Here is a 27762-nt window from a genome sequence, read left to right on the forward strand (position 1 = left end):
ATTTTACAAATGGCTCCTATATTTAAATTGGAGTACTGTCATGAGCACTGATGGTGAGCAGGAGGGGGCCCCTATCCAGGGGGGAAAACGCATGCGTAGTAGTGAGGAGTTGAGCAGTCATTCAAAGAGACACAGAACAGACCCGCCTTGACTTTTGGGGTTTATCTGTATAGGTTTTCTCACGCTTCTTCAGTTTGTTAGGATTTTCTATCTAATATAGCAGTAATAAAACACTAGAGACTTATTCCTCATCGCAGCGTGGTTCCTGACTGGTAGGACAAGTACTTATCCTTGTTCTGCCCCATCTCTTCAAACCCTTTACTTGGTCATTCTTTTTCTTCTCTATTTTCTATTCTGATATCCTTTTAAGATCAGAGTGACGTGAACCGTGCACAAGTTGTCAACCCAAATTATTAACAATAACACAGGCCACCAAGTAAGTTTAAGCATCATGAATTTATGTGTACTAATGTATAGTGCTAACGTATCAATGGTGTGCCTATCACTCTGCATAGTTACTAAGTATGTGTTGAGAACATTAATTCACAGCTAATTCCTCTTGTGCCTCAGAAGAAATTCATATTAATAACATAACAGTGGTATGTTACTGGGTATATAATTGATGTCATAATTAACGTTAAAATAATCATTTCTACTATTACCTATTACTCCCATTCAATTGTCATTCTTTTCCATTTTATCCTAAATGAAACATTTTAAAACAACATCGGATTTCAGAATGAAACACGTACTTGCTAATTGCTTCTTCACTGGACAGGTGCATCACTAAGAGGGTGACATGGAAAGAACCATAATGAATCATTGCTTTGGAGAGCCTATTATCTTTTTGTATGATTGTGTTCTGGAGGGTCTGAATGTCATCTATTATCTAAGATAAAACAGAAGCACATAGAAAACCAAATTACTGTAAAGTTTACTACAATCAACAGCAAAAGAGAGAGAGAGAGAGAGAGAGAAAGATCAAGCATTTTAGTGCTAGGTAAGCAAATACTGTAGTCAATAGGGCCATGGAAGAACACAACTGACAAAAGCAGAATATCCATTATGTCTCAGTGGGACTTATGCAAGAAACTAGTTCGGTGTATGGCATTTATTTTCAAAGTTGTTCCACTGGACAAGTATATAATCATCTCCTTGATTAGGAGTTTTAAATCTGCTTCAGTAAACTTGAAGCTGATGGGGAACAAATAATTAGTGGATAAAATGGCATCCTGCTGTCACATCTTGTTAATGGTTTCTCCTTGCAAAAGCATGTCACTGTACACCATTTGTGCCTGATTATGTGCTTTCACAAACATTTCTTTCATTAGCCTACACATAAATCTTAAGCAAAGGACATGGGAGCAAGTAAGATTTCCCATTAAAACATACAAATCTAATAGTATCTGTGATTAATGAATACACTCATTTTTCAATGAGGGCAGATTGTATTAGGTTTTTTCCTAAAGAGAAATGTGAGGGCACGCCCAGTCTATTTGGCTGGAAATGACAGAACAAAAGTAGCAAGAGACTTTTGCCACAAAACATCTGTGTTGAATCATTTTCATTTTAACAGCACGTATTGCTAGCTTAGAAGTTATAGCAGTGAGAACAAGCAGCCCATCTTCAAATATTAAATATATACAGTATAGGAATTAAGGTTCATTTTATTCTACATCAATATGAAGAGTTTGAATGTTCTTGGGTCATCACTGCCTGGGACATTAAATTCGTAGAGAGACTAGCAAACAATTACTTACAGGGTTATAAAGTAATTTCACTAAGTTAGAAGAAAACAGAAGATCAGCCATAGCGATGGGATGGTGGATATTAGCATTGGTTAGAGATGCACAAAACATCTGAATGAGACGCTTCCATGTTAAGTGAGCAGGACTGTATGATTTTTTGTTGCCTGGGACACATTTAACGTAATGGGAGAGAATGAGGGCTATAATATGTAGGGAGAAGATGCTGTGATTTTCATCGAGGATTTTTAAAAAACCTATTTTAGGGCTTACACTAAAAGTTTTTTATAATGTAACCCCTCAGTTCTTCAAATTGAAGTAAGCTGTACCAATAGTACTTGACAATTTGATAGTACTGTCAGAAAAGGTTGTAAACATGCTTTAATTTGGATCCCCGTGCTCAACAGGGGGTTGGACTTGATAGCCTAAATGGCCTCTTCCACCTCTATTTCTAAGAGCCATAAAAAAAGGATGTTGAGGCAATAACTTTTGCATCTCTAATAAGAGAACTGCAGCCTAAATAATATTTAGAGAGATTCAAATAATTATCCATTATTCTACTGGTATTTCTTTAAAATGAAAGAAATTTTAATATAGAGACCAACCTGAGTTAATAGTATAAGGACATAATTATTTGATGTGTGCATAATTCATAATTATCATTCATAAATTATTTTTACAAAAGTATAGTCCAAGGAATTGGACTTGCTAGATGACATTGTTTTAATAGACAGGACCAGGAGAAAGCCAACTCTTCCAATCTTGCTGGGTAGCAGAAACAATGGAAGACAGGCAGACCTCAAATAACTAGGCCCTATGCCATACAGGGCTTTATAAATGGCAACCAGCACCTTGCATTGCACCCTGAATATAAACATACAACCTAATTTTAAAATGTTACTTGGATTGTTTTGAGTTATTCTAGATTTAAGTTTTCTATGGTGATCCTGACTAATTTTCTATAGCAAGATATGTATTAATCTAATTACTTTATTAAAAGAGGATTGAAAAACGAGGCTTGTTTTGCTAAATCTGTTACATTATTTAACTTTGTGCTTCTATCCAATAATTACATACAAGGAAATAGGGTTTTTTTTATTATTATTACTTTGCTATGCAGAGAAATAAAGCAAAACAAAAATGTGGTAAGGATATGTTCAACTTTATCTTTTTGTACTATTCATTTTCATATGCTGCAAGCTGCTGAGTAAAACCTAGAAACACTGTATGAGATGTTTGCATCTTCATCCAAGAGCAGCAAGCAGGTATTAAATTCAGCGGACCTGTCTGCCTATGTTTTGTTTGACGTGAGCCGAGTTCAAAGAAACCAGTTAAGGTTAACCACAGTTTAGTGTATGGACATAATTGCCTTTATCAAAAAGAGCTTCTAATTTCATATCTGGAACTACAACGGGAATCCAAGACTCACTGCGGCTTCGATCTAATGTATTTCCTAATTCCCAGCATAAGATTCTCCTTCTTGCAAGCCTAGAATAACGATCTGGATCACTCTGAGTTAGGCCTAACCATAACTGTGCTTCCCAAGAACTATCAGTTCAGGGCTATTGTCTCCAAGTGACAATGAATGAGTGCAATGAGTTCAATGTCAAATTAAAGGGGAATAGAAATTCAAAGAGTGGCATATAGTCTGATAAAGAACTGGTTCAAATAAAAGTATTCATTTCACCATAAAGTCCATTCCTTTGAGTTGAACTGGACTCTTGCAAGTTTCATTGTCATGGTTTTCTGACAACAGCGTAGATGTGATTTGCCATTATAGTTTTCTGAAATGTCTTTTTCAACTTCACAGCCTAACTTGCAACCCTGAATGTATCCGGGGAGCTCCCATCCAAAGTCTGACCCTGCTTGACTTTTCGAGATGATTCAAGATAAGACAGGTACTGTCATTTTGGTGAACGCTCTTAAGAAAAGCAGTGGTTAAATTATTTCAAGGTGGGGATTAAGTGGAGGAACCTAAATAAAATTCACAAACCCTATCACTGACTTTTTCAAACTTTCTTCAGATCATGCCTACCTGGTAATAGTAACAAGAAATGCTTTGAAATAAAGTTATAGACACAATGTAAATAAAGCTACACAGATATGCAGACCAACTATCTTAGTCATTAAAGTACACAACCACAAGAGTTGAAAGGAAAGGTCCAGCTAAAAGATGAAATATCCCAGATAAGTGCACGGTCCCACCAGAGCCTTCTTACACCAGTATCTTATTTTCTACAGAATGAAACCACCCAATAGATCCTTTCTACTAGCTGTATTCTTACAACACAAAATGATTGTGAGAATCATCCCAACTGCCTAGGCTTACACAACACAACAAACTATAAAGCACAAACTAACCAGCCACATTTTAACCCAGCATGTTATGCAAACCCAGATACTATGTTGGAAAGAAAAAAAAAAGCCAGTTGGGCAGATTATTATTTCTCCAAAATCCTCCTGTTTTCAAACCACCCTCTTACTTTCCATGCTCCTTCCACCCTCTCACTGATTAAATTTATCTTAGATGTCATTGTTTGCAATCAGAATAGGCGAAGCATTTCTAGGTAACATGATTTTAAATCAATGGTGTTCCTGTGCCAACAACATGAAACAAGTTACTGTGATTAGGACTAAACTGTGATTTATTAACGGCATGCCATTTTGGCCACTAAAAGAGCAGATTTTAAGGGAAAAAAAGGAGACCACCTTTGGATTTGTGATTGGAACAGATATGAAATAATTGGGTCTGTCTTGGTTTTTCTTTTTCTTTATTATATTGTCTTCTTCACTCTCCTTTCCAGTAATTCTCTTTCTCTTCTTTTTAACAGATAGTTTAGATTTGCTTGAGGCTGGGTAGAAAGCAAAACAAGTTATTGCACTGTAAGCACATGTAAGTAGAACAATGCATAACATTTGATAAATACGACATCAAAAGGCCATTCAGACATTATAAGCTGTATCCTTATTTTCAAATCCGAATGGCAAGGTTCCATCCTATCTTAGATAGAAACAAATCTCCAGCACCACCTCCTACACTGTTCAGGATGTTCCTCCATCCTGGGAAGTAATGCTAAGGAGTGCAGGAGGAAGGAGAAACTAAAAACAAAGACCACATTGCCCTCTTTTTTGATATTAAAGAAAGCCCAACAACATACTGTTAAGTACAAATCTGGCTCCAATCCAAATATTTTGCTAAGGATTGGAAAGCTGGAGCTTCCAGATGTTTTGGTCTACGACTCCTTACCACTGGCTACACTGGCAGTAACTAATGGTAACTAAAGCCCAGAATATCTGGCAAGTAGCAGTTTGCCTAATCCTGCCAATGGTTTTTCAATTCAACTTCTAACACACTGATGGGAAAATGTCCTGCCTGCCTGAACAAACATTTGTCATGGCTAAAAGAACACTGAGAATTCAAACTCTGAAATGTTTCTACCTGTCACAATTGGGGCTATACTTAAGAGCTTGAAAAACATAAAACATAGTAAGCTCAAGGTGATTAAGAAACACAGTTTTCTCCAGAAGGGACACTCACTTGCCTATCTTTTCTTTTCTGAGACACTCATACAACATTGCTTCAAAATTCTTGTATTCCAGTATTTTCTGTGATATCTTAAACCTACGCCTTTTTTCAGAGTGCTTGTGTGATTGTAACCCTGTGTGTATGTTTTGAAACTTAAAACTCAGATTATAGCACCATTCGGTCCAGGTGGCCTTTGCAGAGTACTTATTAAGTTTTCCTTCTGCTCCTGAAGCTTTAATTAGTCCTGTGTTCATACACTCTGGCCACACTTAATCTTTCAGTTAGTTGATTCAGATGTACAATCAAGCAATCCCACCTTTCCTTATTAAATGTTTTCACTGCATTTTTCGTTATTTTAATTGCCCTTTTGTGGCATTTCCTTAAAGGGTTAGCACCAGCAAACACTAGAAAACAGAAAGCTTTTACTTCATAGAATTCTTTTACTGATTAACTTGGAATGCAAGCATATTTTGAAAAATTGATACTTCTAAGCACTTTGAAAGGCAGGACCAACAAGTCCTGGCATTTGAAACTGTAAAAGTTAGAACAAAAATCTGAAAAAAATTGGCCTAAATGGAAATTGGTTTGCTAAACTGCAGTATGAATATCCAATCTAACAAAGTTTCATAGTTCTATATTGCAACCTTAAACTTACTGCTAAATTCAGGTTCAATATCTGCTCTGGCAAATGGCATTTCCATCATTAAATTATCAGTCAAATCGTTAGAACTGTATGATTCCTTTCTTTGCTTTTTTCTTTCTTTTTTCTTGCATTCCACGGTTTGTTTTCCATCTGGAATACATTTAAAACAATGAATTGGGTTTTAGATTTCATGGCTGATTAAACCATCATCAGTAAAAGTCTGTTCTAGACTTATAGCTCATTACAAGGCAGTTTTTCAAGTAGAACAGCAGAGGTTCTTAAGCATTTGCTTGTTTCTTCATTTTGCAATTTTAACTGATTTTTTAAACATTTAATACATTACAATAACAAATATGCCTATGTTTTGATCCCCATTTGAAAAACAGGGACAAAGCTGACTCAAGTCTTTCATAACAATCTGGAGTTTAGTTAATTCTCTTGCTCTGATTTTTAAGCTTCAAAATTAGAACAAATTTCCCAGTAGTGTGGCTGGGTCTGGGTATGGCTAAGTAAGTTATTAACAGTGTTTTAAAACATGAAGAAAGATTGGTGACTCAGCTCTGCACTGAAAGATGGTTCACCCAAGATACATTCAGCAGGCTCCTCCATAGCTGGAACTGTCAAATGGAAGCAATCTTATCACTTATTTGGCTTTAGATGTTATTACTTACCACTCATTTCTTATTTAGAGCTATCTGGGAAACCTACATTAAAAGGTGGGACCCATACTTTTAAATAAACGTCTTCAACCTTTTTTTTGAATTCCAAATGCTCAAGTAACTGCATCTCTCCTGTTGTGTTGTGGCTGTGTATGCATTCAAGGACATAAGCAAAAGCCATGATTCAATTATATTCTCCTCTTATCCATTACTTATTGACTTGTCACAGTGGTAGGCTATCAGGCAACAACATAAAAGAGGAATTGTGGGAATTCTTTTTCATGTTGATTTAGGTTGCAAATCTAAGCAGATTTAGAGAGATTTATTAGAGAGTTTCAGAAACCTTGCTGGGTTCCCCAAGGCCTGCTCCAGGAAAAATGAACGTGGGATTTCATCCTGAAAAGCAGGAACTCAAAGTAGCATGTATAAGTTTTGTTCCATACCACTACATTACATTATTAGCCATATTTTAACTATATCATATCCTTCATGTATTTTTCAGAACTCAATGCCATTTTGATTATAGCATGTACTGTCCAAATATTGTTTGTGCCTTAAAAAAAAAAGTAAGAGGTTTTAACAGTCTTTGGTGTATTTGGCTTTTTTTCTTTTTTTCCTTGAGGCTTTACACTGACAATAGAAATCTCGGGGGGGGGGGACCCTAAGATGAGGGGAACCCTCATGCAAGAGTTTCAGTGTAGTAAAAAATCTCTCATCACTGCAGAACAGCACATCTCAAGGTTGGGTATTCCACATCTATTCTTGAATGACTCATAGGTCCAGCTTGTATAAGAAGCACATTCAATTCTTAAGACATAAAAAGAAACCAGGGGCTTGATAGATGGAGTGTGAAAGAACCCAAACATTTGATCCAGATTATTAGCGCCCTGTATAGTGTTTCTTGGATACTTCATCCCTAGCGCTAGGGGAGATAAGCCACCTGATTACAAGCTAATTGGCTTAAGTGTAAAACAACAAGGGATGGATAACAAGGATAACTGACCCTGGAGGCTGTACAGAAACTGCAATAGGTGGTGACTGATTGAAAAAACTAGTAAGATTTCTCTAGTATAAAATGCTAAAGATGGGCATTTTAGTTCAGCAACCCCTTTTTCCACATGATAATGGCCCTGAAGTTTTAAAACCACTACGTGCCTTTTTACTTGGAGATGGGAAGGAAGGGGAGAAAAAAACGGCCTGGCCCAAAATCAGAAGCTTGAATTTCAGTTGCTCTGTTTTAGGCAGACAGCTAAAATATTTACAGATGCATGTACCATCTGGACAATTTATTGGGAAACTAATCACAAGTTCCTTTTAGGTGCACTATCACTGACCAAATCTAGTTTACTATCTTAATTCCCAAATTATTACAAGTAAAAGGGCTATTACGGCAACTGTCTTTTATTAGTCTGATTTTCTGGTCCTCTGTGAAGACAGTATTAAATGGAAAATAAAGTTTTGATGGATTTCCCTGACCAGTATGTGTAGGAGCTTAATTGCCCCATTCGCAATACAAAGAAATCTGTGCTTCGACCATTATATAAATTAAATATAAATACTATGAAGGATCAATACTCAAAGAAGCAGTAACTGTGGAACAAAATGATTTGCAGTATCAACAAGTGAAGCAGGTATTTTTTCTCTCAAGGGAAATTATCAAAAAAGGATGAGACAAACAAGTGAGTCATAATGTTGGATAGTGTTCTGGTTACACACACACATTGTATGTGTCTGTGTATGCATGTGTGTGTTTTCTTTATAGATCAGAAAAAAGTAACTCCAACACGTTATTGTTATTTACTGGCCCATAAGCTTCATTAAAGAACCAATTCACAAAAGACCAGTTATGGTTTGCGATCCAATGTATACCTCTAATATTGAATGCTTTTGCTCTCCTTTTCTGCCTATGTTCAGAGACTGAAAAGCCGTATGTGAGGAGGGATGCTTTAAATTTGATTCTTGCTATAAGTAGCAGGTTGAAGTGAATAGCCTCAATGATTCCTTTCAATTCTGATTGTATAGTTATAAAACAATGGTTATCTCTGATTGAGTGTGCCTAGAACTGGGTGCTTTCTCAGAATATTTATGTATGGATGGATTTGATTTGATTTCTATAGCTGCCCATCTCAATATACTGTTCGTTCCTTGTTTTCAAACTGAAGATGCATTTTTAATTATGGAGAAGCAGGGGTGTGGTTACTGTTTGAATAAAAGACATCTAGGGAATACAAGAGATGTAGACTAGATTGAGAAGTCAAAACAACAGACCAGAAAAATGGCTATGGCAAACCACTTCTGGGGCTGTTACCAATAAAATCACATGAACCTACCCATTATATCATCAGGAGTTGAGCTTGATTTGGGGAATCTACTGTACTGTAAAGATTCATAAGCTGTTCCTTATCACAGATACAGCAATTCGAACTGGATTCCTATCCAAAATGTTCATTTCTAAAATATGAGCACACTCTTGGGGACAGACAGCATGTTGTTTTACAGACCTCTAACAGTCAAATGTTTTTCTTACAGCTGTCATACAGAAGCATGTGATCCTCAATTATTAGAAATTTTGCGACTCTGGAATGCCTATGTATCTCAGACAGGCTCTGCTGAAGCTATACAAGCTGGATCCGTGAGTGCATTCAAGCAATATTCACAAATGGAAGGATCATGAATATACCTGCATTCAACCCTTGCATCTCCAAAATAGGTATTTCTGCATTATTTGTGCTACCATATCTGCTCTTGAGATATGCTCACCATGGTTTATTTCAGCAAATTCTGCATCATAAACTACTTCTTTTCTGAATTGTTTTCAGTATTATTGAGTAAAAGCAAATTACTCCATTTTGGTGTCTGTAACTAACAACAGGCAAATTTTACTACCTGAATGAAGAATTGCTGGCTTAGGTAGTATATATGGATGCACCACACTAACACTTTTCCCCAAAATGTATTAAAAGCCTATTACAATGTCTGAATTCCTGGCAGCTGTTAAAGCAGACCAGATATTAATATTACTTTCACTTTCTAAGCGGGTTTAAGAGATAGACACATTTAATTTGCCCCAATAATTCAGTGTCTCTTCAGCAAAGGATCATTACCTTGTCGTGGTGCTGGAGCTTGAGCACCTCAATGATGCCATGAGCTAAACCATGAAGGGCCACCCAAGACGGGAAGGTCATGACAGAGAGGTCAGACTAAATGCGATCCCTGGGAAAGCCAATGGCAGCCCACCCCAGTATTCTTGCCGTGAAAACTAAATGGATCAGTACAACCAGAGATATGTCGGTATACCATTGGAAGATGAGACCCCCAGGTCGCAAGATGGTCAAAATGCTACTGGGGAGGAACAGAGGATGAGTTCAACTAGCCCCAGACGTGATGACGCAGCTAGCTCAAAGCCAAAAGGACAGCTAGCGGCCGACGGTGCTGGGGGTGAATGGAGAATCCGATGTTCTAAGGATCAACACACCATTGGAACCTGGAATGTAAGATCTATGAGCCAGGGCACATTGGATGTGGTTATTGGGGAGATGTCAAGATTAAAGATCGACATTTTGGGCGTCAGTGAACTGAAATGGACTGGAATGGGCCGCTTCACATCAAATGACCACCAGATCTACTACTGTGGACAAGAGGACCACAGAAGAAAGGGAGTAGCCTTCATAATTAATAGTTAAGTGGCTAAAGCAGTGCTTGGATACAATCCAAAAAATGATAGAATGATCTCAATTCGAATTCCGGGCAAGCCATCTAACATCACAGTGATCCAAATATACACCCCAACCACAGATGCTGAAGAAGCTGAAGTAGAGCAGTTCTATGAGGATCTGCAGCACCTACTGGACAACACGCCTAAAAGAGATGTTATTTTCATCACGGGAGACTGGAATGCTAAGGTGGGCAGTCAAATGACACCTGGAATTACAGGTAAGCATGGCCTGGGAGAACAAAACGAAGCAGGACATAGGCTGATAGAATTTTGCCAAGACAACTCACTCTGCATCACAAACACTCTCTTCCAACAACCTAAGAGACCGCTTTACACATGGACTTCACCAGATGGACAACACCAAAATCAGATGGACTACATCCTTTGCAGCCAAAGGTGGCGGAAATCTATACAGTCGGTAAAAACAAGACCTGGAGCTGACTGTAGTTCAGATCACAAACTTCTTCTTGCACAATTTAGGATCAGACTAAAGAGATTAGGGAAGACCCACAGATCAGCTAGATAATGAGCTCACTAATATTCCTAAGGAATATGCAGTGGGGGGTGAAGAATAGATTCAAGGGACTGGACTTAGTAGATAGGGTCCCGGAAGAACTCTGGACAGAAGTTCGCAACATTGTTCAGGAGGCGGCAACAAAATACATCCCAAAGAGAGAAAACCAAGAAGGCAAAATGGCTGTCTGCTGACACACTAGAAGTAGCCCAAGAAAGAAGGAAAGCAAAAGGCAACAGCAATAGGGGGAGATATGCCCAATTAAATGCAAAATTCCAGAGGCTAGCCAGAAGAGATAAGGAATTATTTTTAAACAAGCAATGCGTGGAAGTGGAAGACGACAATAGAATAGGAAGGACAAGAGACCTCTTCCAGAAAATTAGAAACATCGGAGGTAAATTCCTGGCCAAAATGGGTATGAGCAAAAACAAAGATGGCAAGGACCTAACAGAAGAAGAAGAGATCAAGAAAAGCTGGCAAGAATATACAGAAGACCTGTATAGGAAGGATAACAATATCGGGGATAGCTTTGACGGTGCGGTCAGTGAGCTAGAGCCAGACATCCTGAAGAGTGAGGTTGAATGGGCCTTAAGAAGCATTGCTAATAACAAGGCAGCAGGAGACGATGGCATCCCAGCTGAACTGTTCAAAATCTTGCAAGATGATGCTGTCAAGGTAATGCATGCTATATGCCAGCAAATTTGGAAAACACAAGAATGGCCATCAGATTGGAAAAAAATCAACTTATATCCCCATACCAAAAAAGGGAAACACTAAAGAATGTTCAAACTATCAAACAGTGGCACTCATTTCACATGCCAGTAAGGTAATGCTCAAGATCCTGCAAGGGAGACTTCAGCAATTCATGGAGCGAGAATTGCCAGATGTACAAGCTGGGTTTAGAAAAGGCAGAGGAACTAGGGACCAAATTGCCAATATCCGCTGGATACTGGAAAAAGCCAAGGAGTTTCAGAAAAACATCTATTTCTGTTTTATTGACTATTCTAAAGCCTTTGACTGTGTGGACCATAACAAATTGTGGCAAGTTCTTAGTGGTATGGGGATACCAAGTCATCTTGTCTGCCTCCTGAAGAATCTGTATTAACGACCAAGCAGCAACAGTAAGAACAGACCACGGAACAACGGACTGGTTTAAGATTGGGAAAGGAGTACGGCAGGGCTGTATACTCTCACCCTACCTATTCAACGTGTACGCAGAACACATCATGCGACATGCTGGGCTTGAGGAATCCAAGGCTGGAGTTAAAATTGCTGGAAGAAACATTAACAATCTCAGATATGCAGATGATACCACTTTGATGGCTGAAAGCGAAGAGGAACTGAGGAGCCTTATGATGAAGGTGAAGGAAGAAAGTGCAAAAGCTGGCTTGCAGCTAAACCTCAAAAAAACCAAGATTATGGCCACCAGCTTGATTGATAACTGGCAAATAGAGGGAGAAAATGTAGAAGCAGTGAAAGACTTCGTATTTCTAGGTGCGAAGATTACTGCAGATGCTGACTGCAGTCAGGAAATCAGAAGACACGTAATCCTTGGGAGAAGAGCAATGACCAATCTCGATAAAATAGTTAAGAGCAGAGACATCACACTGACAACAAAAGTCCGCATAGTTAAAGCAATGGTGTTCCCAGTAGTAACATATGGCTGCGAGAGCTGGACCATAAGGAAGGCTGAGCGAAGGAAGATCGATGCTTTCGAACTGTGCTGTTGGAGGAAAATTCTGAGAGTGCCTTGGACTGCAAGAAGATCAAACCAGTCCATCCTCCAGGAAATAAAGCCAGACTGCTCACTTGAGGGAACGATATTAAAGGCAAAACTGAAATACTTTGGCCACATAATGAGAAGAGAGGACACCCTGAAGAAGATGCTGATGCTAGGGAGAGTGGAGGGCAAAAGGAAGAGGGGCCGACCAAGGGCAAGGTGGATGGATGATATTCCAGAGGTGACGGACCCGTCCCTGGGGGAGCTGGGGGTGGTGACGACTGTGAGGAAGCTCTGGCGTGGGCTGATCCATGAAGTCACGAAGAGTCGGAAGCAACTAAATGAATAAACAACAAAGAATTCAGTGTCTAAAGTTTCTATGAGAAAATGGAAGGGCAAGGGGCACAAAAAGCACCTCTAACCTTAATGGAAACTAAAAAAGTTTGAGATAATGGAATAAGGTGGATAGAAAATTCAACTTCACACTGTACCGTAAAGTTTATCATGTACCACCAAGTTTTGGTCAAATTTCCCCAACAGGGTAAACATACTGTGAAAGAAAATTAGTTTATTTTATGTGTTACACCAACTAAAAATAGAACAAAATACTCATATGAAGTCATAATATATGTAAAACAAAAAGAGGACTTAATAAACAAAATGCAATGGCTTATAAGGCAGTTGCTTATTTTCTGTGCTAATTATGCAGAACAAATTGGGGCTTTATGCCCCTCCTTCTCACCAGCTGTTTACTTAAAATGCATGGTGTGATAGATATTGGCATGTTCATGTACTTACATGCTCACTTACTACCCTTTAAGAAGGACATCATAACTCCTAGTAGTTACCTCCAGCTGCCAGGCACTAGATATCCCCAATGTCTTAACCAGCAGCAGGATTAGACCTGGTCAGTTACTTGAAAGGAGGCCACCAGAAAATACCAGAATAGCAGGCTAGACTGAAAAGTTAAAAAAAAAAGGAGGGTAACAATGGCAAGCCACTTTTGTACTCTTGCCCAGAAAACAACAAAGACATGTCTGTTTAATATCCAAAAGTTGAACAGGACTCAAACAATATCCTACTTTAATGACTGAAGGCTTTCTACTGCACCAAGTCTTTTGGCCAAGCGCTTATTTTCTTTTAGGATTCTCACCCTTTTTTCCTTTTGTGGAATACTCATAATTATTATTATTCGTTCACACATCTGATGGTCTCTCTAGGGACTTAGATGCCTTTATGATCGCTGAACTTCCTTTTGGGCTCAGAACTTGCAGGCCAGCGTTTTTAAGCGCCGGAACGAGCGTTGCACAGGCTTCAGAGGGAGGGGGGCTTCAAATCTGCTAGTGCCAAACCGTGAGAGACAAAATGGAAGTCCCCCCCCACCGCCCCCTGCGAAGGAAGGAAAGGCTGGAGAGAAGGGTGGGCCTGCTGGACGCTCCTCTCTTGGCCTTAGGGCCGCTGCTAGCATTTATTTTCTCCTCCTCACCGATCTGTTGTGACAACTGCTTGCTTGCAGGGGGAGGCTGAACTTTTCCTCCCACTCCTTGCCCAGCTTTCTCCTCTTCCTCCTCCGCTTCCAGCCTTTGGGAGTCCGCTCGGAGAGGGGAGGGCCCTTGTACAGCCATAACGGCCCCGGAGCCAAGAGATCCCCGTCCCGCCTCTGGGGGCGTCCAGGGGATCTGGGGACTAGGGAAACCAGCTGCCCCTGCGGCGAAGCGAGCGGAGCGGAGAGTCCGGAAAAGAAGCCGCGGCAGTCGCGGTAGCATGTCCCGGCTCTTGCCTCCGTCCAAGCACCTACGGAAAAGCGGAGGAGTCAAAGCAAATTTCCATCGATCATTCCCGTTCGGTCAGCGGAACAGACATGATTCTGCTACCCGCACGTCTACATTGCAGAAAACTACGACTCCCATCATGCAACGCAGCTGCAGAGTTCGTTCGAAATTAGGTGGAGGATCCAGCCGTATATTGTGACGTTGCTCCGAATGTTTCTTGAGAGTGAATGGCATTGGGCTTTTGTTTCTGTTAGGTGCGGAGGGGACCGGCTGTTACTCGTGTGGAAAGAATTTCCAGCTATTGGTTTTTTCGCCCTCTCGGGGTTCTCTACGTTCTCGCAGCTCGGAAGGTAGCTACTACAAGCCGATGTCTCTGCATTTTCTGACTGGTATAGGGCCAAGGCTGAACCAGAGCTCTTGGTATGGAGCACTGGCTGTATCTGACCCACATATATTCTTGAACCACATAACCCATAATCCCGCCAAAGCCCCTTTTTATTGGATATCGCAGTGCAAAACTGCTAACTGGATGAAGAGAGCCCATTTTGGGGAAAAAATTTTTTTTTTAATTTTATCCCGCCTTTATTATTTTTATAAATAACTCAAGGCTTCAAACATGCCTAATACTCCTTCCTCCTCCCATTCTCCCCACAACAGCAACCCTATGAGGTGAGTTGGGCTGAGAGAGAGGGACTGGCCCAGGGTCACCCAGCCAGCTTTCAGCCTGAGGTGGGACTAGAACTGACAGCCTCCTGGGTTCTAGCCCAGCACCTTCACCACTAGACCATCCAGTGTTTCTCACTACAGTACTTCATGGAATTCTGCCTGGTATCCCATGAGCCTTTGTGCAAGGACAGCATTGGTAACTTCACTGTGGCAATGTGACCTCTTCAAACAGGAAGTGGTGGGTATGGCAGCCAAGCCATTTTGGAAGGTGTATGCTATGACTGCATAACCATTGGCAGCCAACTTCATAAAGAATGCCTTGTGTTTTCAGCTGCTCTACACCTGTCCATATATATATATATATATAAAAATATATATATAAATAAATATATATGTCTGTCTGTCTGTCTATATCTCCAGTTGTGTCCAATTCTTGTAGACTGCCTGGACAAGTCCCTGCAGTTTTCTTGGCAAGATTTTCAGAAGCGTTTTTTTTTAAAGAATTTTTTTAATCCAGTCTTCATTATTTTTATAAATAACTCAAAGCAAGGAACATATCTAGTACTCCTTCCTCCTCCTATTGCCCTTGCCTTATTCATAGGGCTGAGAGAGAGTGACTGGCCCAATGCCACCCAGCCGGCTTTCATGCCTAAGGTGGGACTGGAACTCACCATCTTCTGGTTTTTAGCCTGGCGCCTTAACCACTACACCAAACTGGCTCTCCCTGTCCATATACCTGACTGGAAATATAAACAGGAATTGAATAGGCTTCTCGGTTTCTAGAACAAGGCCTGACTGGGAGATGGTTTAATTGATAATTTACGTAGGGTGCTGTGGGGTGAGGGTGGTCATCTCCTGGCTATAAATTGAGTTTGTGCATTGGCACAATTCATTACATCTAGAAATTACCAGTTAAATGTATTGCGTAAATTTGCCCAGTGTAGGGAAATAAGTGAACACAAAGGCTGAGGTCACACAACATATTAGACTCAGTTGTGGTTGTTTAGTTCGTAGCTTAATGTATTGTGGAAGTTCAGCTAATATGGTTAATTTATGCTTGATTACAGCATGTAAATCCAGCCATGTTAACTCAGGAAACGAAGGTAGTTAATCATGAGCTAGTTAGATGTGTGAACTCATCCAGAGCAAAGGTGTCCACCAAAAGAGATGATGGAATTGTAGTCACAATACAAACCATGCCCTTTTTATAGATGTGTGTATGTGTGTGATATAGATGCAAATACAAAAGGAGTGAAGTTTGTATAGCAATGCTGTTTCTACCATCTTGCCTTTTGGATCTCTCTCCTTGCAGATGGTCTTTGAAATATTCCCATGACTTGACTGTTCCAGCCTTTTGATCAAACTGCCATCGTTCAGAGCCCATCTCGTTCCATTTTTGTGGTTTTGGGCAAACATATTTGAGTATATACAAATCTGAAGCCTAGCTAATTTTGCCTTTAGAGAAACTATATAATCTCTTGGGGAAACAACTCTAATTTCTTGAGAGGAGCCTAAAAACGTTTAATCTCTATGCTCTTGCCTTGCCATTTGTATGCTTGGTGTTTGTCATGAGGTTAAGGAGTGGAGGGAATCAAGTTCCAGTTCTCCCTCAGTCATGGAAGCTCATTGTGTAACTTCCAGCCAGTCATTCTCTCTTAGCACAATCTATGTCACTGGACTGTTGTGGGAAAAAATAATGGCGGGAGAGCTATGCATACAATGTTGAACTGCTACATAAAAGGCAAGATTTAAGTCTAATAAACAAATGAAATAATCCTAAACTTTGTCAAAATATTCTGGTATTTGGGAGCATATTTCCATCAAGACACTGGGGTAATCTTACAGTTTTAGAGAGGGGATGGATGTTACTGTCTGATATTGGGAAGAGTGGAAGAAATTTAATGTATTTGGGGTTAAATATCCAGAGAGATGCCACTGAAGCTTGTAGGAATCGTCATGGATAATTTAACAAAATAAAACAAAGATTATCCATTTTGCAAATTCACCATCAGAGCATTAATAGAACTGAAACTGCAGCAGAAGTTTAAGGAGGAAGGAAGGAGTTAATAAGGCACTGGAAAGAAAAGGGAAAAATCTTCATATGGAACCAATTACAGCGGTATTATAAAGGATGTTCCCTCCAGAGGAAGAAAGCTAGCTAATGGAAGAGTTATCTTTCTGGAAATGCAACAACACACATCTTGAGCAGCTGGCAATGAACTGAAATATTTTTTTAGCCCTTTTGTTGGAGATTAAGGGGAAAGTGTGACCGGTAAGATGGAGTTAGCAAATTTGTTGAGCAAAATAGTTCTGAATGCAGCTCATTTTTTACCAGTGTTTCCAGATTTTGAACTTAAGGGGGGGGGGGGAGAATAAAGAGATCTTTTCAGTGTTGCAGTTTTAATCTATCAGTATCTTCTTGGTTCTTTACTACTCAGTCCAGTGATTTTCAAGGTGTGTTAGAACATTCAAATTAAAGAGCAGGCTTAAGAAACCTTTTTCATCAAAGCTAGTATTCTGCTACAGGATGCTAAAAGACCAGTTGAACCTGGCCTGGTAGCCTGAGTTTCTTATTTAATGGCACATTTCAAAGGGCAAAACTAATCATGAGTGACTTATGTCCTAACTAGACCTGCCTTTTCCACTTCTTACTAATTATAACAAAGGTTTTCTAAAGGCAGCAAACTTGCGTTGTACCTGGAACAGAACAATGGAAATCTAAACACCAAGTAGGCATTGAAAAAGTGAAATATTACTGATCACCACTTAGCCTTTATATAGCATACCCCAAAACAAGAAATGCCATTGAGGATTTATTTGCCATGGGATACATGACTGGGATGTAGGATCCTCTGAGAGATGGATTTGTGATTGGAGTCTAGACTGCATAGTGATTTGTGTGCCTTTTACAGAGTTAGCAGATGTCACTTCATCTAATTTGGCTGGAAAATGAATAAGGGAGGAATCAATGGTCTTGGAATAAGTTGGGAAATGTCATGGGGAAGGCTGGATTGCTTGGATTTCAGCTGAAATGAGTTAAAACAGACAATGGAACCCTAGTGAAAGGGAGAGAACCAATATAGATACACATTATAGAAAGGAGAGGGAAAGACATTTGGAATCAGTGTCACTCTGTAGGTCAGAGAAGGTAGTGAGTATACATAGAAATGATGGGGTGTGCTGTGATTTCAAGGCTTCAACATACATTGCCCATTTGGACTGGGGACCCACCCTCCACAAAAAATATTGACATGGAAAGGTTGCTACCTTAATACATTAAGAGTGGAATCCTATATATTTATTTCTATTTGTTTTATTGTAAGCCGCCCAGAGTCCCCCCGTTGGGGAGAGATGGGCGGTGAATAAATTTATACAATAAATAATAAATAAATAAATATGAAAGCAGATAGGATTTCAGCCTAAGACTGAAGTGCTGTGCATTAGTATCTGGAAGCAACCTTCATTGCAGATAGAGGAAGTGAGTAAATATTATTGCATCATAAATGGCTACTGAATTTCAGCAGAGTAATGTTATGAATATTTGTTAGAATTCAGTAACCATTTATGATATTCTTCTTTGTGAATTCATGTGGAAGTAAAACCCACTATATTCAATTGTTTTGACTTTTTAACAAGGTTGACACTTGTGACCTCCTACATAGGACTAAACCCCACTAAACTGAATAGTGCTTATTTCTGAGCAGAAAGTTTTAGGATAAGGACATAGGAAAAGGCTGACTGCATCAATTTAAAGCCCCATTTGATCCTGCATTCTGTGTCACATGCTGACTAACCAAATGCATGTACAGTAAGCTCAGAAATATGGATAGGAGGGTGGTAGCCCTCTTCCACTATTATTCCCCAGGAATTAGTATTCTAAAAGTATTTAGAATTGCAGCCTTCCATATTCAGTAGGAATGTCTATAAATCAAAGATTCTCAAATGGTATCTGTTCAATTTAAGAGGTTACAAAGAAGTATAAAATATGGAAGGTTGATTCTTCATGTTAGTAATCAATGAAGTTGAATCCAACACCAATATATGCACAAATTTATTAGATGCTACCCCAAGGCCTGTCACTTGTTTCTGTGGGGATAAAAAGCTGAGGGTTCTAGGTTAGATTTGATTAAGTTAAGGTATTGGAGGACACTGGGGACACAGTAAAGTAGGCAAGACCATGTGAGGTACAAAGATAGGGACTGGGATTTCTGCTCTTCCTGAATTTAGAATTCTTGGGGTTTCCTTTTATTTTAAATCACTTATCAGTTAGGAGACCAACTTCTTCACCAGTTCACACAGAGTCAGTGAGTAAGACTGAAAAAGTCTCCAGTGTTGCAATCTATGAGATAAATCACATTCTCAGTTGAAAGCAGTCCAGTTGCTGAGATTTCTGTAGTTTTCCCCCTATCCTCTTTCAATCAATATTGTGACATAAAATCCTAAGAAGATCTTGCTTTCTATTGAAGTGGGTTGTCAGGACCTTGGCATATAGTTAAAATTGTCTTAAATTAATTAGTTGGCTCTAGTACACATACCTATGTAATCTAAGTCAGATAACCATTCCATAGGCCACATATGAACCTCCCCAGCAGCCCTCCATCATGCTCTCAAAGTTCAGTGGCAAAACTATTCATTTTGGGTGGTACAAATTAGATATGTCACACTCAAAGCTAAGGACATTGACAGCAACAGTAGCTGGCTGTTCAGCCTACCTACTCCTCCCCCTTATTTTCTAGCACCTTCCTTTCCCTACATCCCCTTAGCTCCCACCAATAACCTTGGGTTTTTCCCTCTCTTCCCCTGAAGCATTTCTAGCCACCTGGAACTAGCTATTTGCACACAGAACAGTTGGTGCATAGAATGTTGCATATCCCTATATTTTTGTATCTTTGACAACTGATTTATGGGAGGTTGGATGCGGGTTGGCAGCAATCCCATGCACACTTGTGGCATACTCTGCACTGGTAGGAGCATTTGTTTTCTTATTAGTCCCATATTAGATTGGGAATTCTAAAATTAATGTGGAAGAAGACGGCAATGGCAAACCACTTCCATATTGTTTCCTAGAAAACTGCGTGGATATGCCTATGATGTCCCAAAGAGGCACGTTTGAAGGAGACTTAGCTTTCAAAAAAAAAGGTTAAGATACACTTCTTTATTCCGGCACTTGCTTCCTCCTGATGTATTGGCTTCCAACTGATTTTATCATACTTTTTTTTTTAGTTTGCATTTTATTTTTCTAGTAAATCACATTGTGGTCATTGGACAGCATTATATAGCGAAATGCTTGTATTCTTAATCTGTGGGGTTTGAGCTGCAATGTTATGAATTTGGAATGTTTAATTTTTCTAACTATAACAATTAAGTTTTCAATATCATATTCTTGTGGGTCTTCTAAATTCCCTGATATGCTATGGAGATCTGGAGTTTCAACTATTGTAGCTGGGTGGGTTTTTTTTTAATCCTGTAAGATATGAAGACAATGGTTTCTGTTGTCGTATTTTCAAAACGTGTAATCCTATCTTTGTTTGGAAACAAGGAATGATGATGTCTTTAACTGTGCTGCTGAGACACATGACTTTTTGAGGAGCATTTCTGTTTACTTAAACAAGTGATCTGATCCTATACAGAGAGCTTTCTGTATGCTTAGGATCCAAGACGCATTCAGGCCTTACTGATTTCCAAATAGCACTTCTCAGTATTACATGGTGAGGTTTATTACACCTCTAAGCAAAATGCATATAACTTACAGTTTCTGAGTGCAGAATTTTGACACCATTCCAGGATGCCACATGGCATTACTGTATGAAGTCAGCACAAAGCAGGAAACTGCTTCAATGGGATGTCTGCTGCATTTTTGTTTCCTGCCCTTCCAAATGAAAATGTATCTCTAAGAAAAAGGATATGAGCTTGAGAGGCCATTATCAGTAGTTATTCACCAAAGCAGGATGCCATGAAACAGCTCACTGAAGTCCAAAAATCTCATACTTTTGAGGAAAGCTGATGGGGGAAAATGTGCCTCTCTCACACAACAACACTGAAAAATCTGTGCAGTCTGGAGTGAGAAGGAAAAAAAGGATGGAAATCTTCCAACACTGTAAGTATTTTGAATTAATCTTCAATCTGAAATGGAGCACAGAGAAAATGTGTCAAACAGATCATTAAAAAGCAACATCAACAATAAAACATATAATTTCAGATTGATGCATAAGCTGTGAGGCAATTTCTTTTCCAGCAAAAAGACCAGATTTTGCATTTTTGCTCATGTGCATACATTACAATCCTGTCCAACAAACCAGAACACACTTAATTGACTTCACTGGGATTTTTAGTGAGGAATGCAGAATTGTATCCAAAAATTACCCTGTTCCAGTTGGAAGACATGCATATTTGCAACCTAGTAAAATAACTGTTTTAAGACTAAATTCCTTGCTGGATAAAAACCCAGTTCTAAAACCTGCTTCCACAACATTACTTTTTGTGAAATGCTATACTTTTGGTTTTTCTGTGTATGCTTCCTTTTAATTTACCCTTCATTGCAGGTGTATCATTTGTTTTATCCTTTTAGGATTTTTAAAATTGTTTTTTCTTCTCCTGTCCAAAAGGCTAGGTTGTGGAATAGAGGTTACTGTTGCCTCTCCATTTTTCTTTGGTGCAAATGCTTAGGTAGCCAAATTGCAAAACAGGTTTGTAGAAGGATAAAGAAAGCACTAGATGTGTTGGAGGTCCTGGCAAATCCAGCATGCCTCATTAGCATGTGCATTAGCATGTAAATTGAGTTTGTCCCAGGATGTAGTTGTCCCAGGATGCAACTCTCCATGCTATTGAGGAAGCTGTTTGTTGCCACTACCCCTTCCTCTCTCTCTCCTCCTCCTTCACTGGGAGTGAAGCACACAACTGTGTGCTGCTCTCCTTCATCTCTGGGCACCATGTGGTGGGCCTGGAATTCCCCTTTCTACATGCAGCTCTTGGCAGCTATAGGGCTGAGAGATCACCAAGTATAGGTAAAGAACAGAAGAAACAAGGAACTTCATTTTCTACCAAAGATGAATGTAACTGGACCTGGTTTAACGAAGGCTGGCATCCAGTTTTCTCCATATGGTAGCAGTGTTCTCGGGCATGGGATGAGCTGGATTTATGAATACTTTCATAAAGTTTAGCTATGTGGTGAAGACTGGAAAGTAGATTAAAAGCTAGACACAGATCTGCCTGTTAGTTACTGTATTCCAATTATTATTGTACTCTCTTTATTAAATTGATTAAAACAAAATCAACAATGTTAATATGGAGTATAGTGTGCATTTAGGAATTTCCTTCTCAGGAAATTGGAAGGCAGAAATTTAGCAGAAATTAAGAAAAAAAATTATCTCTACAATTTTTTGTGGTAATAGAAGTTGGGTTATTTTGCAAGAGGTCCTCCTTCCCCATATAGCTACAAATTCATTCATTCATATGTGTGTATATATGTGTGTGTACACACACACACACATACTCTCATGTAGGGTCAGTTGCCTAAATTATCCAGGGCAGACAATAGTTTTATATACTATTCTTTTTGTTATTTCACACATATTTTGAATCACTAATTAAGTTCAAATTTTCATTCAAAATTCCAACAATATTTAATAAAACTAATGCAAAAAGCATACTTTAATTTATAAGCAATGAGGAAATTAGGTTAATAAGTGTACTTTAGGAACACACACATACTGTATGTATATGGAAGCACAGAAATGTAACAGTGGCAATCCTTTGTTTTTTACAGAAGACAAACTGGATCATTTTACAGATCTTCATAACATGTGAACTGGCAGACTAATTCTCATCCTAATGTCTGAACATAAAACAAATATGGGTGTCCATCATTATATGTTTTTCTTCCCAAGACTGTTTCACATTTGAAACTGAAAATAGGGCTATATATTCCTCCTAAAGGAGATCACCTTATTAGATCATGCAAGGCTTTTTTAAAGAGAAAAAAACTTGCAGCAGCCAAAATACTTCTTTTAGATGTCAGTATCTTGCAAACTGATCTTGGAATCTGTACAGGAGGATACAAGTTGCTATCAAGTTTATTCTGAGTATAGATCTCCCCATCCAGCTCCAGAAGCTGGTGTTCTCTATTTCCTCTTACTCTTTGCTGGAATCCACTGTTTGCCTTTACCTACTGCCTTCTTTCTTTTCTTTCCTCTGCCGCCAGTTCCTGACTTTGTAACCTTTCATTCCCCCTGGAAAATATTACCCAGCAATTGTATGAGATTCCTTCTCACACCTTGACTTCCAAAGGCTGCAATGTCCATATTGTTTCTTTCCTTCTCATTGCAGTCTATTGTGCCTTGGACAGGGAGCATTGGTGTTTGGGCAGACGCAGCTTGAATGTGGGAGGACATTGAATGATTTACTGATATGTGTAAATAGTAAACCAAGAAATATCTTTGGATTACTGAGTAGTGGAGATCCATCTAACCCAGGGTTTCCCAAAATGCTCAGTATTGACCCCAAAGAGTCAATGGGACTATCCAAGGGGTCTATAAATGTTTGGGGATCAATAAGTGGTTGATAAATGATGGAAGGTTGATTGGGGTCAATTAATCTTTTGGAGTCTCTGTAGAGCTCCACGCCAGCCCCTAATCCTGAAGGTGAGGTGGATGTCAACAGTTTCAGTAAAAAAAGGTATGTTGAATTTTATATTTTTCATATTTTAAATATTACCTATTTTTATAGTCATTATCTATGATCTATGATAATATTGTTATTATTCATAATACTATTAGTTAAAGTAGTATTTATTAAATTATTTTCATATAATAAATGTTTGAGGGTTGATGAACAATCTGAAACTTCATGAAGTGGTCAATGACCTGAAGAGTTTGGGGACCCCTGATCAAGGCACAATCTTGCTAGGGAGTAATATTAACTCAAAATTATTTAAAGTACAGTACTAATTCAAAGTGATACAGTATGGGTTTTCATAATTTGAATCTTAGTTGTAACAGCCAAAATGCAGGCTTCTACCCTATTTCCAGTTATAGCAGGTTTTTAGCTGGAAAAGCCCAATTCATAATTTTGTACTGCTACAGCTGAAGTGAGACACCTAAAAGAACGAATATCAGAAGTAGTGATAGCCATGATTTTTAAATGATCAAAACATTTCAAAACATTTACAATTTCCTACACATCACTTGCTCTTCACTCAGTTCTTCTCAGAACATTTCCAACCAACCGGCCCGGGTCACTTTGACCCAGGAGATACATCATCCTAAGAATCCTGAATGGGTTTTCTTTTCTTTCACAAACATTTGAATGTAACTCTTGATTGCCTTTTCTGACAGAGCAAGGAGCTAACCATTATGGGGAAAGTAATGTAGACTTCTTTGCCAAGACAAGCTGGTTGTTCTGTGTCTTTGAGCTTTTCTGAGTTTCTTTATTCTGGGTAACATTACCAGAGCAGAGAAGCATATCTTTTGTCCTTGTTTATAAAGGGATATTTTATTCACAAGGATATACTGTATACCAATTTGCAAGAGAACAGCTGGACTGAAATACAAACCTATATTTTACATTGGCGATGGTCCCTAAATGGATAGTTCCATATTCAGGGTTCCATGAGACAAGAACTATGTTGAGGTAAAAAATGGAGCTGACCTCTTAAAAAGTAAAATTAACACATTAGTCTCCTCATATGCTCAACCTGCAGAATATCTTTAAATTATGAGCTGTATTCGTAGTGTACTGTATATGTACACAGGGGATATGTTATGTAAGCCATTGGACTGGAAATGGAGAAAAAGAACATACGCTTGCAGTGACATTTTGAAATGTATCATACTGTGATATGGCCCAGGCTTAACTTTTATTTGTGGTTTCACAACGGGGTGCTCTGTCCACCAGCAGAGATTCTGTACCTATAGCTCATTTGATTTCTTTAATGTTGTTTCCATATTGGAGAGCCAGATGGTGAACACCGTAATACACTGCACTAAACACTTGGAAACTGTATGGAATAATGGTTTGAGATTTTAAAATACACACTTTTACTGGAAACCCCTGTTACCCATGGCATTATAATGCAAATATGACCCTGAAATGTGTTAGAATATGCTGTATTTTACACATTAGTTACAGGTCTCTCTCTCTCCCTTGTACAGTAAAGTCACTGTTGTTGAAGTGAAATGAAAGGGTTTTGCCTCTCCTTTGGCTAGTCAAAGAATCAAGGCAAGTCTAAACATGTAGGAATTGATGACTATGATGCAACAGTCACACTGCACTCAGGAAGACAAGTGGGACTGGCAACAAAATATTGCAGTCCCAGGGTGGGTGACTCTTCGGAATTCTAGCCACTCCATTCAATTTCCCTTCATCTAACATTTGCTCTTAGTCCAAACAGTCACACACCACTTCATGTCCATTGAGGTATTTCATGTTGTTTGAGTGAAGTTGGGCAAGGGGGGTTGGTTGTATTCAGACCTGCAAAACCAGAATGAGCCATGCTTATGTGATGTTCCAGGATCCCACCCTTGTTGCCAGTTGCTGTGTTCTTTCTGAAAGGGTTCTTAATTTTAGACATTGCACTCTCATAGTTTTCTCATTCTGTCTCCTTTTCTAACCAACTCTTAAACCCTTCCCCTTCCTGTCTGCTGCAGTGTCACCTGGAACTTGAAGTATACCTACAGAGGGTGGGGTGATCCTCCTGCCGAGACTTCTCTTAGAGGAATCACCAGGTTCCTCAAAGCCAATGGGAACTTTCTTCCTGGGCATAGGTGCTGCTACAGAAGTAACTGCTCATAGATGAACACTGAAAATAGACATAATGATGCTGCTTACGTGTGGCAACATAGTTGACAGGATTGCAGGAGCTACACAGATATACAGAGAGATTTATTTGCATGCTTAAACAGAACTATATCTAAAAAGAAGGCCTTCGAAAAAATTATTGTCTTGATATTTGGGTGAGTGGCACTATACAGTATGTTTTCTTATGTCTGCACATGCCCCAGTTAATCAGATTAGTTACATATGCTAATGGATACTTGTGCCCTATGAGGGCATATCTACATCCTTGTTGACATGAGGTCTGCTGATCTGGGGCAAAGCTGGGTGTATTTCATCTATTCTCTCCAATCCAGAGCTCTCTCTGTGTTCTCATATGGCCACACACCTTCTAGTTGCAGACCTTGTGCAATTCACTGGACAAAGGGATTACACCTTGTTGCTGTACACAATGGAAGGCTTCAGCACTGAAGTATGTTTCCTGCAATACACATGAGCTTAATGCTACTCCACGTTTATATTGTTTAAGAACTAGAATTGACTTCTGTACATCCTGGAGTACGGGCGTTACATCTAGATTATAGGGTGCAGTTTCTAGGAAGATATATCTCTTTTTAACCACCTTATAACATGCCCTTAGGGATATTCTTATCTTTCAGTAATGATTTTCAGAATTTCTGTAGTATCTATGATTTATTTATTTATTTATTTATTTGGGATTTGGTAAGCCACCCAAAAACTTCTGGGATGGGTGGCCACAACACATCTGATTAAACTAAACTAAACTAAACTAAAATTATCCCACCTCACAGGGCTTTGTTCTGGAGAAAAATGGGAGGGGAAAGTACTATATATGCCACTTGAGTTCCTGGAAGAATTATTAGATATAAATGAAGTACAAGTAATCCTCACTTACCAACCACTTGTTCGCGATTGTTTGAAGTTGCAACGGCATTGAATGAGTGGTACTTAAGACGGGGCCTCGAAGTTCCAGCTGTTGCAGCACCCCCATAGTCATGTGATCACGATTCAGGCACTTGGCAACCGGCTTGCACTTATGACAGTTGCAGCATCCCACAGTCACGTGATCGCCATTTGTTACCTTCCCTGCCAACTTCCCATAAGCAAAGTCAGTGGGGAAGCTGGCAGGGAAGATCGCAAGTCACTGTGGTAAGTTTCCCCGGCCTTCCTGAGCTCGTGCCCTGCCACGCCAACCACCCCCTGGCCTTCCTGCATTCGCATGTGGCCTGCCTCCCCTGGCCTCCCCCATCCCCCTGCAGCACCCCCACCCCCCTGTGGCACCCCCCCCCCATACACACACACACTCCCTGGCAGCCCCATGCTCCTTACCTGGGACTCCTGCCACTTCCTGCTTAATGACCCGCCTGTCTTGGGGTTACGACAGCAGCTGGGACTGCTGGGATTGTCATCACTAAAGTGATGCGGTCACGTGACATCGCATTGCTTAGCGACAGCAGTCCCGGTCCCAATTGCCATTGTAACCCAAGGACTGTAACATAAAATAAAAAAAATTGCTTCATTTCACACCAGCTCTGTCATGTAACTGAAATGATAAATGTAGTACTAACGGCACTCAGATATGTTAAGCAGACAAAACGTGTTACTGAGTGCTATGAGTGTGGCCTTTGATTCAGCAAAAATCTCTAATTAAACTATTGTGACTGCTTACGTGTGAACAGATGGCCAAACATTGCATTTGGACAACGTTTCTTAATCACAGGGGGCTTAGTAAATTATTTATATATCATGACAAATGTAAACTATCATGAAGGCTGGTCATCCTTACATCAAAAGTGAACTACTTTGTTTTATTTATCACCTTATAAATGGTAATAAATTGGGGGAGAATTAATTTTTGCAGATTTGTAGTTATAGTAATAATTGCTAATAAATGTTGGTATTGCCAATTAGTGAGTATTTATTTATTTATTTATTTGCTTGCTTGTTTGTCCAAATTTTATCAGTTATACCATCACAGCTTCAGCACGATACTAATATTGACATGGGTTCT

General features: G+C 39.3%; 1 protein-coding gene across 3 annotated transcripts in view; it reads right to left on the reverse strand.

Moving 5' to 3' along the window:
- The window catches only part of AKAP7 (A-kinase anchoring protein 7), an 87439-nt gene extending 73089 nt beyond the window's left edge, over positions 1-14350 (reverse strand). Inside the window, exons 1-4 of one of the 3 annotated variants that reach the window (XM_063310093.1) lie at positions 14009-14350; positions 5927-6064; positions 4455-4597; positions 753-889 (exon numbers count right to left, since the gene is read on the reverse strand). In XM_063310093.1, the coding sequence (XP_063166163.1) occupies positions 753-889; positions 4455-4597; positions 5927-6064; positions 14009-14288 (698 nt within the window). In that variant the 5' untranslated portion in view covers positions 14289-14350. The remainder of the gene's footprint in view (positions 1-752; positions 890-4454; positions 4598-5926; positions 6065-14008) is intronic. The other 2 variants (XM_063310084.1, XM_063310101.1) reach the window with 2 other exon arrangements.
- Between the last annotated feature and the right edge of the window lie 13412 nt (positions 14351-27762).

The sequence above is a fragment of the Candoia aspera genome, chromosome 1, assembly GCF_035149785.1.
Source record: "Candoia aspera isolate rCanAsp1 chromosome 1, rCanAsp1.hap2, whole genome shotgun sequence".
In the NCBI taxonomy this organism is placed as follows: Eukaryota; Metazoa; Chordata; class Lepidosauria; order Squamata; family Boidae; genus Candoia; species Candoia aspera.